This window comes from Labeo rohita, chromosome 2, assembly GCF_022985175.1.
Source record: "Labeo rohita strain BAU-BD-2019 chromosome 2, IGBB_LRoh.1.0, whole genome shotgun sequence".
Lineage (NCBI taxonomy): Eukaryota > Metazoa > Chordata > Actinopteri > Cypriniformes > Cyprinidae > Labeo > Labeo rohita.
The window spans coordinates 23,563,433-23,580,999 of NC_066870.1; the positions used below are offsets into that span (position 1 = coordinate 23,563,433).

At 32.8% G+C, this 17,567-nt stretch overlaps 1 protein-coding gene across 4 annotated transcripts in view; it reads left to right on the plus strand.

Annotated features, from left to right (window-relative positions):
• The window catches only part of astn1 (astrotactin 1), a 276,262-nt gene that overhangs the window by 84,857 nt on the left and 173,838 nt on the right, over positions 1-17,567 (plus strand). Inside the window, exons 5-7 of one of the 4 annotated variants that reach the window (XM_051137636.1) lie at positions 4,432-4,581; positions 9,512-9,658; positions 13,172-13,339. In XM_051137636.1, coding sequence (XP_050993593.1) covers positions 4,432-4,581; positions 9,512-9,658; positions 13,172-13,339 — 465 coding nt within the window. The remainder of the gene's footprint in view (positions 1-4,431; positions 4,582-9,511; positions 9,659-13,171; positions 13,340-17,567) is intronic. The other 3 variants (XM_051137646.1, XM_051137653.1, XM_051137662.1) reach the window with 3 other exon arrangements.

The window sequence follows — 17,567 nt, forward strand, 5'->3', positions numbered from 1 at the left end:
GCGAGTTCCCATATGTAACGTCTCCGTTCCCTCCTTCAGGGAACGAGGGTTACGTACGTAACCTAGACGTTTTTACTGGTGTGCTCTTAAGGCATTTAGAAACAAAAGGGTCGAATTTGCTAAACTGTTGCATGGTATTTAAACACAAAAGCCTGCAGTGTAGTCATCCAGCATTCAGTTTAACCAAGCACTAAATGGATTTTGAATATAAATATATGTACACTGGTGGTCAAATTTGGGAATAATGAAGATTGAAAACAGTACTGCTGCCTCAGATTTCTAGGGAAACGGTGAAACTCTATTTAAAAGTTTAAAAAAGAAAAAAAGAAAGAAAGAAAGAAAGAAAGAAAGAAAGAAAGAAAGAAAGATTTAGTCAAAAGTGACAGTAAGGAGGTTTATAATGTTACTAAAGCTTTCTATTTCAAATAAATTTTGAGCTTCATATTAATCAAAGAATCTTGAAAAAAAAAATGGTATTACCATTTCAGGAAAAATACTAAGCACCACAACAGTTTTCAACATTATTATATAAAGTCTCTTCTGTTCACCAAACCTGCATTTATTTGATCCAAAGTACAGCAAAAACAGAACAATTTTGAAATATTTTTACTATTTAAAATAACTGTGTTCTATTTTAATATATTTTAAAATGTAATTTATTCCTGTGATTTCAAAGCTGAATTTTTAGCATATGTAAAATAAAATAAAATAAAATAAAACTGACTCCAAGCTTTTGAATGGCATAGTGTATAATGTTACAAAAACTTTTTTTTATTTCAGATAAATGCTGATCTTTGGATCTTTCTATTTATCAAAGAATCCTGTAAAAAATAAAATAAATAAATAAATAAATAAAAATAATAATAATTATTATTATTATAAAAAACTCTGGAGATTCTGAAGATTTCTAAAGGATCATGTGACACTGAAGACTGGATTAATTATGCTGAAAATTTAGTTTTGATCACAGGAATAAATTATGTTTTAAAATATATTCAAATAAAAGACAGATATTTTAAATAGTAAAAATATTTTAAGATTTTACAGCTTTCGCTGTACTTTGGATCAAATAATTGCAGGCTCGGTGAGCAGAAGAGACTTTAAAAACATAAAAAATCTTACTGTTTAAAAACTTTTGACTGGTAGTGTATTTCTGGTAGTGTACTTTTCTGGATGGTTCTGGAGTAATGGCTGCTGAACAGAAAACACTTATTTTATACTCTTATAACTATTGCTGTTTTTACAGTATTTTATTGATAAATGCAGCCTTGGTGAGCATAAGAGGCTTCTTTTAAAAACATTAACCGGAAACGATTAGCTGTAAACAATTTTATTTTTAGGGGAATGTTTTCTGTTGTATTTTCTGTGTTTTTGTTGGCAACAGTTGTCCATAAAATATTTTGATTATATAAGCATTATATTACCCTATTTGCATCATTCCTTTCCTAAATAGGGTTGCAGAAACAATTCAGAGAGTGCATACAAATAAACACTTTAATTAGTAATTCTTAGTGAATTCTTTCCAAAATGTTTACTGTAAAATCATTTTGACAGCCTAGATGTTTTTAGAAGACATATTGAGGACAGCTGGCTTTTCACATTGTTTTTGTACTTTTTCATCCATCTTTACACTCATTTATGAATCATTTTATTTGTCATTCAATACCACTGTAATGCAGTGATGTGCTTACTTTCAGAGCTGTGCTCTTTTAAGACTTTCAATTTCACTGTAGGGCCAAACAACCCCTGCTGTTCTCGTGACCCGGCTGTGTCTTGTTTGCATCGTAGCTTTGAATATTTCATGTGTTGTTTTATGGCGGTATGAAATGATATTGTAAAAATAAGCGCGTTTGGTTCATTCCGTACAGATGGCTCATCTATAAATGATAATTGTTTGATTCTCCTTTGCACCACAGAAGATGTTTTTAATGGATAGCCACGCTGTTGTGTTGATACGGAGTAACTCAAACATTATTTCTCATCATCGCAAGTCGGTCTAATCCACGGGTCAGTGCGCTCATGCATCTCTTCCTCACGCGCTGCATAATGAAAGCGTTTGTCTAGCTCTGACGGGTAAATTGTGTCTTTTGTGCACAGCAAAAAAAAGAGCCCATGTAGGCGTGCATCTCTTATCTCAGTCGCACTCCTTACCTCCTGTTCATTACTTATATTTACCCAATACTCTTCTGAGAGGAGTGGTGCATCTCATAGAACGACAATTACTGTATGGGTTTCGGCTTATTCTTTGTGTGTCACATTGGCGTGTGCTGTGTGTGATGTATGTTTGCAATTATACAGTTTCTAATGTGGTTAATATATCATTTATTTGAATGCTTTGTGACCTTATTATAATATAAGCGCTTCGTGTCAAAACACTATGATGTTTTGTAATATTACAGTATGTAAATATTGTCCTCTGTTGTATTTTGATTTATCATTGAATGTCATTCATTGCATCATTTCATTCATTCATTTTTGTATATAAACAAATGTTGGTAACACTTTACAATTAGGTTAATTTCTTTACATGCATTACTTTTTAAAAATCTGGGGATTTTATTTTATTTTATTTTATTTTATTTTATTTTATTTTATTTTATTTTATTTTATTTTATTTTATTTTATTTTTTATTTTATTTTATTTTATTTAAATATTATATATTTAAATAATAATACTTTTATTTAGCAAGGATTTCTTAACTGTAAAAAAATTCTAGGTGAGCAAATGTGAAACTAAATTATTTAATTAAAAAATATATATATAAAAAATCAATAAATACTGGCCTCAAATGTTACATTGAACAGTAGTGTAAGAAGTGCCTTTTGAAGTTTTTTTTTTTAAATATAAACAGATATAGATTGATATATAAAATGATTTTTTTTACATGCACTACTGTTTAAAAGTTTGGAATTTTATTTTATTTTAGTATTTTTTAGAAAGGATTTTTAAAGTGTATTAAAAAGTGTATTTAAAGTGTAAAAAAATCATCCTATTCTCATGCTGTCACATTTGTGCAAACCACTATAATGTTTTACAATATTATGTAAATATTGTCTCCTGTTGTATTTTGATTTATCATTGTATGTCATTCATTGCATCATTTCATTCACGGTTTTGTATATAAACAGATATTGATATCTAACACGATTTCTTTACATACACTACTGTTCAAAATTTTGGGATTTTAAAATTGAATTTAATTGAATTTAATTGAATTTTATAAAATAAAATAAAATTATATATTTAAATAATAATACTTTTATTTAGCAAGGATTTTTTAACTGTAAAAAATCTAGGTGAGCAAATGTGAAAATAAATTAATTAATTTAAAAATATATATTAAAAAAATCAATAAATACTGGCCCCAAATGTTACATTGAACAGTAGTGTATGAAGTGCCTTTTGAAGTTTTTTTTTTTTTTTTTTTTTAAATATAAACAGATATAGATTGATACGTAAAATGATTTCTTTGCATGCACTAATGTTTAAAAGTTTGGGATTTTATTTTATTTTATTTTAGTATTTTTTTAGAAAGGATTTTTAAAGTGTATTTAAAAAATGTAAAAATATTCTCCTATTCTCATGCTGTCACATTTATGCAAAACACTATAGTTTTATAATATTATGTACATATTGTCTCCTGTTGTATGTCATTCATTGCATCATTTCATTGACATTTTTGTATATAAACAGATATTGATATCTAACGATTTCTTTACATACACTACTGTTCAAAATGTTGGGATTTTTACATTTTCTTATTTTATTTTATTTTATTTTATTTAATTTTTATTATTATTTTTAGCAAGGATTTTTTAAAGTGTATTTTTAAACATGATAAATAAACAGACAAACAAACAAACTGGCCCTAAATGTAAAATTTTGAACAGTAGTGTATAAAGTGATTTAGAAATTGTAAGTTAAATAACAAACATTTTTTGCTGTTGTTTCGCTGCGTTATCTGTCAGATTTTCCCTCATTAACAGAATCAAATGACTTTCTAGTTTGATATTTCTAATGAATCTGTTGTTTGTGATTTGTAGCTCTTTATAATTGCTTGCTGTATTAATCAATAATGCTAGAAAAGTAAACAAAGGAATTGGCAATTAGACAAAAAATCATTCTATTGTCATGCTGTCACATTAGTTTAATTTCAAAACCTCAGAATGGCATTGTGTTTGGAAATGTTCTTGTATGTCTTAGGTAAATCATTATTTTCTTTCTAAACTGACTTTGAAATAATCTAATCTTTAATTGGATAGTCAGGCAATAATTAATGTTGACGGTTTTTGTTATTGAGACCAGCGTCATTTTTGTCGAAATTGTTTAAGGTTATTTTACAAGTTTTGTCTCGAAACTCAGTGGGCCTACTTTGTTGGATCTGGTTGTGATGAAATACTTGATGGATGGTTTCTGTGTGAATTCTACAGCGGGTTCAACTTTTCTGAACCCGGACGGAGACTCTGGGACGGAGGCGGACAGTGAGCCGCAGCTGACCTTCTACACCGACCCAAACCGCAGCCGCCGTCGCAGTCGAGGTATGAGAAACGGTAACGTCAACACCGCGTGGGGCTCCGGGGGTAAGGAGGACTTCCACACCATCGCATGATTTCAACCTGCACCACCTGACTGTGGCCATTTGGTGTTCGTGTCACACTTTGTTCAGAAACCGAGCAAAGCGTTAGTTGTGAAGCGGCTTGCCTTACAACTACCTCACCGACCGAGGCATGTCGTTACGTGTGAGATTCGCCATTGATTTGACATTTTACAGGAAAGCATAAAAGCTTAACTTCTTTTGTTTTGTTTTTTAACTGTCCTCCAAATTGGACTGAGAGTCCCTGAGCAATTTTTGAGTTTTGCTAAGAGAATTCTTCAGAGCCTCTTTGTGGCCTCCATGGACCTTCTTGAAATGAATGACGACTAAATGCAAGCTTACAAGTATTTAAGCGCCTTAAGCTTACCAGCTCCGTCTGTATACCACCATTCCACATTAAGCATGGTAAATGCGTGTATGTTAAGCGCTAAGAGAGCATGTGACAAACCGATTGGACAGTACTGTCAGACGCTAATGGCTAGAGTCTGTCTGAAACTCTTGTATTGTCCCCGAGGAGTGTTGCATTGTGTTCTGAAGAGACCAGACTGAATGCAAAGCTCCCTAAACTCTTGAGGAGCTGCCACTTGAAAGGCAACTAACAGACAATCACTTTGCTTTAATACTTTCTCCCTCTAATTACCAAATGCTTAGACCCTGTACTTGTCAAAAACACTACTAGTCAGCTGTAGCAACAACACCTTTAATTGGACTTAAGTTAATAATAGACATGGCCCGTGCTGCATTTTTTTTGCCTAGATTGCTGTGGGAACTGGTGATTGGGTGAGAGCAGCGTGTTGATTTTGATGGACATGTTTACGTATGTTTACATAAAAAAAAAAAACAGGCACTAGTATGAACTGTCGTAGTTGAGTGAAATTGTTCAAAAGTTTGGGATCAGTATGAGTTTTCATGTTTTTTAAAGAACTTTATTTGATTAAAAATACAGAAAAAAATTGCAATTTAAAATTGTGGTTTTCTATTTTAATATACTTTAAAATAAAACTTCTTCCTTTGATGTAAAGCGGAATTTTCAGAATCATTACTCCACTCTTTAGTGTCACATGATCCTTCAGAAAACATTCTAATATGCTGATTTATTATCAATGTTAGAAACAGTTGTGCTGCTTAATATTTTTAATTTAATTTAATTTAATTTAATTTAATTTAATTTTATTTTTTTTATTTTTTTATTGGAATCTGTGATATTTTTAGGATTCTTTGATGAATAAAAAGGTTAAAAGAACAGAATTTATTTAAAATATAAATCTTTTGTAACAATATACACTACTGTTTAAAATTTGGGGTCAGTATTTTTTTTTTTTTCTTTGAAAGAAATTAATACTTTTATTCAGAAAGGATGTTACATTGATAAAAAGTGATAGTAAAGACTTGTATTGTTATAAAAGATTTCTATTTTGAATAAATGCTGTTCTTTTTAACTTTTTATTCATCAAAGAATCCTGAAAAAAGAATCACAGGTTAAAAAAAATATTAAGAAATAATAATAAATATTATTCAAGTATTCTTAATAAATATTACGCAGCATAGCTGTTTCCAACGTTGATAATAAATCAGCATATCAGAATGATTTCTGAAGGATCATGTGACTCTAAAGACTGGAGTAATGGCTGATGAAAATTCAGCTTTCCATCACAGGAATAAATTATATTTTAAAGTATATTAAAATAGAACTGTTATTTTAAATTGCAATAATATTTCATAACATTATTTTTTTCACTGTTTTCTAACATTGACTTTTTTTTGATCAAATAAATTGAACTTTTAAAAACATTAAAAATATTACTGATCCCAAACTCTTGAATGGCAGTGTAGTAATCTGCAATTGTTGTGGCAATTATTTTCATTATAAAAAAATATTTATAATTATAAAATTATTATAAATCTCTGTGTATATTATTATAATATAACATAATAAGTAATCATTTAAAATAAAAATATTATATTTTTAATATTACATTGACATACATACACATACTTATGTTCTAACCCCTACTTAAAAACTAAATGCTAGCATTTATTGCTTCAAAGCTGAAAAAAAATTGAGCTATCTCCTAATACTATACTTACAGAAAGGAACAAGGCCAGGGGACAAAAAGCCAGATTATATTCTTATCTAAAATGAATTATTTTAAAATAGTTTTGCTCTAATTAGTCCTTAAAAATGTGGTCCTCAGCAGAAGACCAAGTCCTGTATGTCAAACTGACAAAATGTGAAAACACCAGTTCCCATAGCATAAATCAATACACGACTGATGAATATTAAAAAACATAAGTAGCGTAAAACAGTTTTTAGATTTCAAGATCTGTCTTTTGTAACCATTTAATAATATATTTTTGGCAAATGCGTGCAGGTGTTTGAATTAATGCTTTCCGTTTTCTTTTGATCATGTTTTTCATTTCTTCAAAAGTCAACCTTTTTTTAAATGTAAGATCTCTCTGATAACATCTACACTTAAGATGGTGATGTCTTAAGTACCCATGCTTTAATTTTGCAAAAAGGGGGTTCCTCCTTTTGTAGTTGTCGTGGTGCAGCATTACTGTAATGCTGAACGTCTACACAGATGCCATTTGTGACTCCTCTGTGACTCATTTTTCATATGCTGTGTATAATCAGTGTAAATATGTTGTTGTCATTTGTATATTGACTTTTGTCATCATATCTGTATCATCTGATTTCCTTTCATATGTATTTCATTGCTGTTTCCAATTGACCCTTTGCCGAGAGTTTGATTGACATGTGATCTGACCAATCATAACAGTGAATCTGCCATTTTTGTCAGACAAGAGAGGAAAGTAGATTAACCTCGTTGGATTTGAACTTGAAAAATGGTGTGTGTTGATGTCTTTCTGTGGTTGAGACAAGAAACCTTCTGATGTTCATTCATGTTTATTTTGTGTAAAGAAGAAGAGATGAATGGTTCGCATCCTGCTTGAACTGAGGAGCTACAGTGATCTGTGACAACACATTAAAGAGTTTTTATTGTTTGAATTTAGTAAAGAGTGAAAAAGTTTGAAAGCTGAGACTGATTCTTACCAAAAATAACCTGTTCTGTCTTATCTGTCAGCACATCGTCAGTGTCTTCTTTGCTCCGCGATATATTTTGTGGGGGAAAATGATGTGGGGCGTGAAAGCACCATGGCTTGATGGATTTTTGCGAAGGGTCAATTGCTGCATGCTACTGTCCATGTTATTCTGAGATGTCCACTTCCAGAACAAAAATGTACAGATAATGTACTCACCCCCTTGTCATTCAAGAGGTTCATGTCTTTCTTTCTTCAGTCGTAAAGAAATAATGTTTTTTGAGGAAAACATTTCAGGATTTTTCTCCATATAGTGGACATCTGTGGTGCCCCGAGTTTGAACTTTCAAAATGCAGTTAAAGTGTGGCTTCAAACGATCCCAAATTTGGTTTTAAACAATCCCAGCTAAGGAAGAAGGGTCTTATCTTTTCATAAAAATAATACAATTGATATACTTTTTAATGTCAAACATTTGTCTTGTCTCACTCTGCCTGAACTCCAGTTTTTCCGGTTCATGACAGTTAGGGTATGTCGAAAAACTTCCATCTTCTGTTCTCCCTCAGTTTCAAAATCGTCCTATATCGCTGTTTTACCTTTTTTGTTAAGGGTGTTTGATCTTCTTTGCATGTTCAAGTTGCAAAGACTGGGTCGGTACTTCTGCAGCAATGTACACTCTTAAAAATAAAGGTGCTTCAAAAGGTTCTTCAAGCGATGCCATAGAAGAACCATTTTTAGTTCCACAAAGAACCGTTCAGTCAAAGGTTCTTTAAAGAACCATCTCTTTCTTGCCTTTTTGTAATCTGAAGAACCTTCTTTCGCCTCAAAGAACCTTTTATAAAACAGAAATGTTCTTCAGATGTTTAAGAATCTTTATGGAACCATTCAGACAAAAAAAAAGTGCTTCTATGGCATCGTAAAGCACCTTTATTTTTTAGAGTGTAGGATGATTTTGAAATTATTTTTGAAAGTTGAGGGAGAAAATACGATTGGATTTTTTCGACATACCCTAACTGTCTTGAACCAGAATACACAGAGTTCAGGCAGAGCAAGACAAGATGAGCATTTGAGATTAAAAAGTATTTCAATTGTATTTTTTTTTTAAAATAACTGGTCAGTTTGCTAGATAAGACCCTTCTTCCTCGGCTGGGATTGTTTGAAGCCGCATTTAAACTGCATTTTGGAAGTTTAAACTCGGGGAACCATATCAGTCCATTATATGGAGACTAATCCTGAAATCTTTTCCTTAAAAAAAAATTCTTTACGAGTGAAGAAAGAAAGACATGAACATCTTGGATGACAAGGGGGTGAGTACATTATCTGTAATTTTTTGTTCTAGAAGTGGACTTCTCCTTTAACAGTTTTAAATGTTATTTGTGTTAATGTGCTACTATATCTGCTAATATCTGATCATGAGTATTGTGTCCTCATGCATTATGAATGGCTGTGTTTATGTCATCTTGTGTGTTGTTATAATACTCATACACCATTTGCAGTTTCTTGTTCCTTTATTTTACATGTAAAAGATGTACAGGGCAGCACTACACCAAACCAGTTTGGCTGTGTTACAAAAACGTTGTCAAAACAACTCTTTTTCATATTTTGCCATTTGCGGTATTTAGCATAAAAGCAGCAGGCTTCAAAAGGGAAAGCATTATCTCTCCACTGCTCTATTCGTGCCAGAGCCGCCGCAGCTCCCAGAGTTTGGCTGGCTGGTTTGATCCAGTGCTCCTTTCATGGACCACCAACCCTGATGTGGGCTGTTTTTTAACTGCCTCCCTTGTGCCTTCCCAAGGTACACATAAAAATGTGAACTTTCCAGTCTTGTTGCATCGCTCTTTTATTGCTTTCTCTCTTTCTTTGTCTCTTTCCCCCAGGTTCCCCACGGAGCCCTATCAACAAGACCACCCTGACTTTGATCAGCGTCGTGAGCTGTGTGATCGGCCTGGTCTGCGCGTCTCACCTCTCCTGTAGCCTCAACGTCAGAGTCATACTCCACGTTCCGGAGCACCTCATTGCAGACGGTAATCTCATCACCCGCTCTGCTTCCCGTCCGGCCCCTGAGCAGCGGGGGTCCTCGGCCCCCTGTCTACCCCCCACGTTTTCTGCTGTATTAAAGCAAATGTCATGCAGACTCTCGCTTTGTCTCTAGTGAAAAGCCAAGCAGATGTGTGCTGAAAGCATCAAAGAACAATCAGACCCAAATGCGTAGTCTCTAGTTGTGTTTCAAATCATGTACTAGGCTATACACCATGTACTTGCACTGTACACTATGTACTTGGGCATCTAGTGGATTAATTTTTAAAAAGTCTCAAATGAAACACTACCGTTTATGTTTTACTTTTGACAGAAATTTTTAGACTGACATTTTTAGCATGTTATCTTACTTGAGATAAGTAACCTGTAAGTTTTTATGAAAAAACCACTTTCAGATTTTTACATTTACAGATACTAAAATCGATGCACACATGGGCTGATGGTTTAGCATTCAACTTACGTTTTTTCAGCACTTTTTCATTATTCAAGCAGATAAGCTATCTTATCTTATAAGCAAGCTGACTTAGTGAAGATAGTTAGCTACACTGCCAGTTATTATAAAAAATCTAATCTATTTATAGGAGGCAATACATTTTGTAGATACAAAAAATTAGATTCTAGAGTATAACGGGGCACCAAAGTAAAAGATGCATTTGATTTAATTTCTCTCTAAAACACTAGGATGACATAAAAAGGCACCGCAGCACTTGCCTACACATCCGCGCTTCACTATGCACTTGGACATTTGGCTGACCCTTGACGTGATTGTATGGAAGCCCGTTTCCACCACTGAATATAAAATATAAAAAAAAGGTAACTGCGACGTTTTGTCTCACAATTCTGAGCTTTTTTCTCGCAATTGCGAGTTTGATCTCACAATTCTGACTTTTTTTCTCAGAATTGTGATATAAACTCGCAGTTGCGAGTTAAGAAGTCAGAATTGTGGGACATAAACTTGCAATTCTAAGAAGTAAAGTCAAAATTGCGAGATATAAATTCACAATTGACTTTTTTCTCAAAATTTATAGTTTATATCTCGCAGTTCTGACTTTATAACACCCAATTGTGAGATATAATCTCACAGTTCTGAGAACATATCAGTCTTTTTTCCCCCTCGTAATTGGACTTTAGTGTTTTCTCAAAATTCTGAGAAAACAAAGCCAGAATTGCAGATACAAACTTGCAATTGCAAAAAAAGGTCAGAATTATGGTCACAATTAATTCTGATTACGTATTTCTGACAGTTGTGAGTTTATATCATGCAATTCTGACAAAAAGTCAGAATTGTGACTACTGTATATCTCGCAATTCTGAATTTTCAGAATCAGAATCAGTCTTTTTTCACTCTCATAATTGGACTTTAGTGCAAGTTTATATCTCTCAGTTCTGAGAAATGAAGTCAGAATTGCAGATACAAACTTGCAATTATAAGAAAAAAATGTCAGAATTAAGTTTTTTATCTCACAATTGCGAGTTTATATGTCACAGTTCTGACTTTATTTCTTAGAATTGCGACTATTTCTCAGAATTGTGTGATATAAACTTGCAATTGTGACTTTATTTCTCAGAATTGTGCCTTTATTTCTCAAAATTGCAACTTTATTTCTCAGAACTGTGCCTTTTTTTCTCAAAACTGCAACTTTATTTCTCATAATTTCGACTTTGCTTCTCAGAATTGCGAGTTTATATCTCACAATTCAAAGAAAAAAAGATGTAAACTCACAATTGCAAGTAAAAAAAAAGTCAGAATTGTGAGATAAAAAGGCAGAAACAGGCTTCCATATGGTTGAGATCATCAACACAATCAATTCTGGACTAAGTTGAACTGAGATTTATCTATTTATTTTTTTTTAATGTTATAAATGTACGTATCAAAAAAGAATCATTAAAATAATCAAATATTGTGGAGGCATTGTTAATGATGTAAAATATTTCCCTTATTTTTGGGGCTATTAGTTAAGTTAGTCCATGTTAAATTATTATGGAAACTCTTTAAGCAGTGTAAGAAGCTTTCAGAATTTTTTTTTTTTTTTTTTTTATTAAAATGTTCTGTCTTTTTAAAATGAATATATTTTTAACGATAGTGTATTTATTGAATACAAATAAAGAATTTTAAAACAGAATGTAATACAAACGGAGCTGAGCAAAACCAGTAATTCATTTTTTCTAGGTAAAATAACTATAACTAGAAGCAACCTAACGGAACATGACAACATGTTGTCTACAACTGCAAATTAAATTAATTATTAGCGTCAAAAGTGACTGCACAGGGACTCAAATGAATCATTATTGAACCATCAGTACATGAATCACTGAATCCGAACAGACTGATTCAATTGGGAGTTTGTGAGAAAAGACTTCTGAGAGTTTGGGAGAAAAGACTATTGATTGATTATTTCCTTAACTTGTTTGGCTGTGTATGTGTGAGAAACTCTCAAACTCTCTTGTCACGTTACACTGCTACTTGTTGGAAAAAAGTAGCTAGTGACTGGAAAAAGCAACATTATTTTGAAAACAGCTGAGCTGTTGCAACGCTATGAAAAATGTAGTTAAGTTAGTAGTCCTACTTTTCGTTAGTTACTCCCTAGAACTCCACTCCCAGACACACTTGTACAGAACTGTAAACAACAGCTAGCCACTTTCCCCAAAGGTCCTCTGTTTGTGCTTTGGACCTAAGTTGCGTTTGTGTTGGATGAGCTTGTTATTGAATTTCAATGTTGCACCTGCAGTCCAAGACTACAGGCCACTCTCTCTTACCCTCTTTTCTCTAGCTCTTCCTTTCTTTCCTTCTTTTTCAGCTCATTGACATTTCAGCCGTCACTTCTAGAGTTTGGGCGATATGATGGATTGTGACTGGCTTTGCTCATCTGTCATTTTGTCTTTCATGCAGAGCTCTTTTCTATTGGGTCTGGTGCTTTAGGGTAGATTAACATTCACATAGATGTCTAAGTGGAAGAAATCTGAAAAGAGAAGACGTGAAGGATTCACAGTTCGCCTTTTGAATTGGAAAAATCAGATTTAAGATGTGTCTATAACTGTCTAACTGTATTACAGGGTAAAACTTGATGTCAAAGCAGATCTGATAAAACTTGATTTTTGCCGAATAAATTCTGTTCCATGTGGCGTTTGAAATATTCAGAGGGATAATTCAGAATACATCACGCTTTCAGTTCAGATGTTTTATCTGTACTGTATCTTATCCGCAGCCGTTCATGAATCACAAAACATAAAGAAATGTGTATAATGCATAGAATTTCAGCTATAAGGCTGGCCTTGCTTTAAAAAGTCCAAAACATTTTTATGCATAACAATGATCATGCTGCTTAAACATTCTTTCTTGAATCTCTTAGTATAATAGAAAATTGTCCAACATTTTTGTACCACAGCTGTAGCCTCCATTTGTTGCTTTCAGTTTATGGTTCATATTCCGTACTAATAGAGTTCTCTAATTTACTCAATGTAACTTTTAACAGATGTCCTCTCTGATTCTTCTTTTCTAGGCTCTAGATTCGTTCTGCTTCAGGGCAGCCAGCTGGACGCATCTGATTGGTTAAACCCTGCCCAGGTGCTGCTGTACTACCAGCAGAATGCCAGTGGCCCCTGGGTCAATGATCTGTGTGGCCGCCGTCTCTTGGACCCCTGTGAGCACCAATGTGACCCAGATACAGGTACAACACCACCCTGACATGATTCTGTACTTCACACAGCTCATGTAGAAAGTCTGACACCAGGAGCAACACACACTCTAAGGGACGTACTTTGAAGGGTAGTTCATCTAAAAATGACAATTCCATCATCGTAGTCACCTTCATGTCTTCTAAACTTTTTTTCCTCAGTGGAACAAAAGAGTAGATATTTGCAAAATGCCGTAGTGTTTTAAATTTTTGTGAAGTTAGTGGAGTCTAATGTTGTTCTGGACTGAACAAAAACAGTTGTTCAAGATAGTTTACCCAAAAACAAAACAATAAAAATGTCATTATTTACTAATTTTTATGTTGTTCTAAACTTTCCTTTAAAACACACAAGATACACCACCAAAGTTTTTCCAGTCAGTTTTTTTTTTTCTTCTGCTCACCAAGCCTGCATTTATTTGATCCAAAATACAGCAAAAGCAGTAATATTGTGAAATAATTTTACCATTTAAAATAACTGCATTCTATTTGAATATGTTTTAAAATGTAATTTATTCCTGTGATCAAAGCTACATTTTCAGCATCATTACTCCAGTCTTCAGTGTCACATGATCCTTCAGAAATCATTCTAATATGCTGAATTGCTGTTCAAGAAACTTTTTTTTAAAATTATTATTATTATCAATGTTTAGAACAGTTGAGTACATTTTTTTTCAGGATTCTTTGATAAATATAAAGATCCCACTATACCATTGAAAAACAGAAATTATTACTTATGTTACAAAAGATTTATATTTCAGATAAATACTGTTCTTCTGAACTTTCTATTCATCAAAGAAACCTAAAAAAATCTACTCAGCTGTTTTCAACATAATAATAAATGTTTTTGAGCAGCAAATCAGAATATTAAAATGATTTCTGAAGGATCATGTGACTGGAGTAATGATGCTAAAATTCAGATTTGAAATCACAGGAATAAATTACATTTTAAATTATATTAAATTAGAAAACAGTTATTTTAAATAGTAAAACTATTTTAAAATTGTTCTATTTTTGCTGTGCTTTAGATCAAATAAATGCAGGCTTGGTGAGCAGATGAGACTTCTTTCTTACTGTTCAAAAACTTTTGACTGGTAGTGTATTTTGAACGGTTTATTTTATTTTGTTTATAGAATTCAAGTCAATAGATGCCAGTGTTATTTTGGACCCCATTTATTTTCATTGTATGGACAAAAAAATACTGAAACATTCTTCACATTATTTTTTTGTATTCCACAGAAGAATGAATACTGGATTTATATCATAGTGGATTAAAATGACATCAGAGTTTCATTTTTGGGTGAACTATCCCTTCAAACTGCACATTGAGATTTTTTCCCTTTCTTTTCATTTGTCTGCATCTTTGCCTAATTAATCATAAAATAATCTTTCGTTCCACCCCTTCGCCCCAGTGAATGAGTGCCCATCCCCTCCACTGTGTAAAATCAATGTGTTCACCCAACTGCAGTTGTAACGCAGTTTCCTTTAAAGAGCAGGAGGGACAGGAGAGAGAGGCTTAGCTCTGATTCATCTGTCGTTTCATTTGCAGATTTCTCTGAAGGTGTCTCTCCTGAGTGAACAGTATTAAGTAATGAAAGCTTAATTGAGCGAGAGCTGTGAGGACAGTAATGCCTGGCAATGAATCTTTGTAATGAAAGACTCAGGCTTATACAGTTTGAGTGACCTGGATTTGAATTATTATTTTTTTTTTTCCCCTTGGATGGGACCGAAATTAGGCAAAACACAGATCAAATGGAATGCCTTAACTTTAGGATATTTTGAGCTAGGGAAGCATTAATATTCTATAGATTCAGCAATGTTGAGTTGTACAGTATGTTAACACTCTAAATGACCATCTAAGATCTTAGCAGTTTGCTGATGATATGCTTTGTGAAGGCAGAATGACGCAGTTTCAAGTGTATTTAGCTGTTATATTTAGGGTAGCCTGTTACATTACAGTACATAAAGTTTCACTTACCACATAAACAGAGTAAAGGGAGTTGACTGATTGGACGATGGCGAATGATTTGACAAACATCTAATCTTGTATAATGTGTGGTAAGTGATGCCGCTCCGTAGTATGCACAGAGTACGTGTGATCACGAAACAAAAGTAAAAGTAAAAAGTGAGCACGCATTCAAAAGCTATTTCAGTGCCACAAAAGTTTGACTTGTTTTTGCATTATGTAATTTGTCTGTTAGTGTCAGTTTATTTGCAAATACTACAATTTTGTAAAGCACATTTTAGAGCAGGAATATTTTAACTGGAGGGCACAAGGGGTTGCTAAGGGGTCTGCAGAAAATTTGAAAAATAAATAAATAATAATTTTAATTTTAATTAATAATTATTTCTATTACTACTAAGTATGCAGTGTCATTTATAGAGTTTCTCCTTTGCAATTATCATCTTTGACTTGTTTACTGAGGTTTCGTAAGGCAATATTTTCTGTATAGAACAATATTTATTGTAAAAATTGCTTTTAATTTTAAATATTTATTTTCAGGTTTATACATGAAGTATAAACCTGTTAGGTAGAAAAACAGGTATTTTACAGACGTTTTAATCACATCTTTTGGCTTTAGTACAATGATTATAAAAAAGCCAATTATTTAATTTTGAAAAAAAATAACTGCATTTTTTTTTTATAGGAATATGAAATCCATTTTATTAATCCATTAATCCATTAGTTTTTTTTTTTTCCGTTTCAGTTTTTCAAGACTCTGTATTAATGGTTAAATTAAAATGTATTCATCAAGAAGTCTATGTCTATTTAATTGAAATCATGAAACTTACAATATTAAATGTCAATTTATTAAAGGTCGAACGAAAATTTAATTTTTAAGGCCCTATTAAAAATATTTTCATTTTTTCTCAAATTCTGTTTTGTCCATTTTAATGGTTTCATTAAATATGAATAATCAGAAGCATCTCTAATTAATTGATTTTATGAAAAAAAAAAAAAAATACTGTATTGTGTATTTACATTTATATGTTTATTAGTATATATGTGGCTGCTTTTTTGGTAAATATTTGCTTAAAAATAATATTTAAATTATTTTATTAACAGCTGTGCTGTCATTACATGAAGTAATATTTCTGTCACAATTTCTTCAAGTTAAACTGAACTTTTATTTTGACTAGTTACTCTGAAGACCTTTAAGTTTCTGTTTGTATATGATATAATGATAAAATGCTCATGAAGTGACTCTCAGAGCAGTTCTAGAGATTGTTCATGTGTTTATGTACTCATAGAGACGGCAAAGGCTGAAAACATAACAAACATCACACATGCTTTAGTATGTGTGTAGTAAATGAAACCGTGCGACTGCGCCATTAATTCACACAGTCTTTCAGAACACACAGCATTCATATTCAAATGCTATTTTTGCAGCTTAATATTCACAGACAGTAGGCCATATCACGTTTTGTACCCATCATGTATCCATCCAAGTTTGACAGTTTACTTTATATTCCGTGTTATAAGGTAAATTCCGTTTTTATGATTGGATTGCGCAATTCCGTCCATTTTTTCTGCATCGCAGACATCATGGGGCCCTATAGGAAGGCCTTGTCATCATATATGCAGATTATTTTTTGTTCTGTTTTATTGTTTAAAAATTCTAGGACACAATACATACCTATGAAACTTATGTCAGTGTTTATGAATAATCTCAGGCAGCGGGCGGACGTTTTTCTGTTTGCATCATAAATTTTAATGCACTATCTGCATTTTACCAGTAAAGATTGCAACTTTGTGAGCTGAGATTGATCTATTCAGTTTTATTGTTGTTCCAGTCAGGCAAAACATGGTCATCAGACACCCAGGTACATCAAAATAAATGGTAATACATTCGCTTTATAGCCGTTTCTCCGATCATCTGCAGGAGGAATCAGTCCAACGTTGTTATAATTTGTTGACAAGTTCCTCCTGTTTGCATCCATAATTCAAAAAAGGAGCTCCACTGGGCTTTGAAAAGTGAATCTTCCAACCCTAAATGAATCAAAGTTGGACCGTCGGGAACTTGCCTTGCTTTCCTCACAAATGAAATCTAAAGGATGAGGCCTTGCTACTGCCACGGTTCAATAATTGCATTGTGCTTTTTGTATGATGCATTCTTAATGAAAGCCTCGGTGCATGGGGGGGGGACTACATAGCGGAGGGTATTCGCGGAAAACTGTAAGACGGTCTCAATCAAACGGGAGAGGGAGATGCTGATGAAAGCAG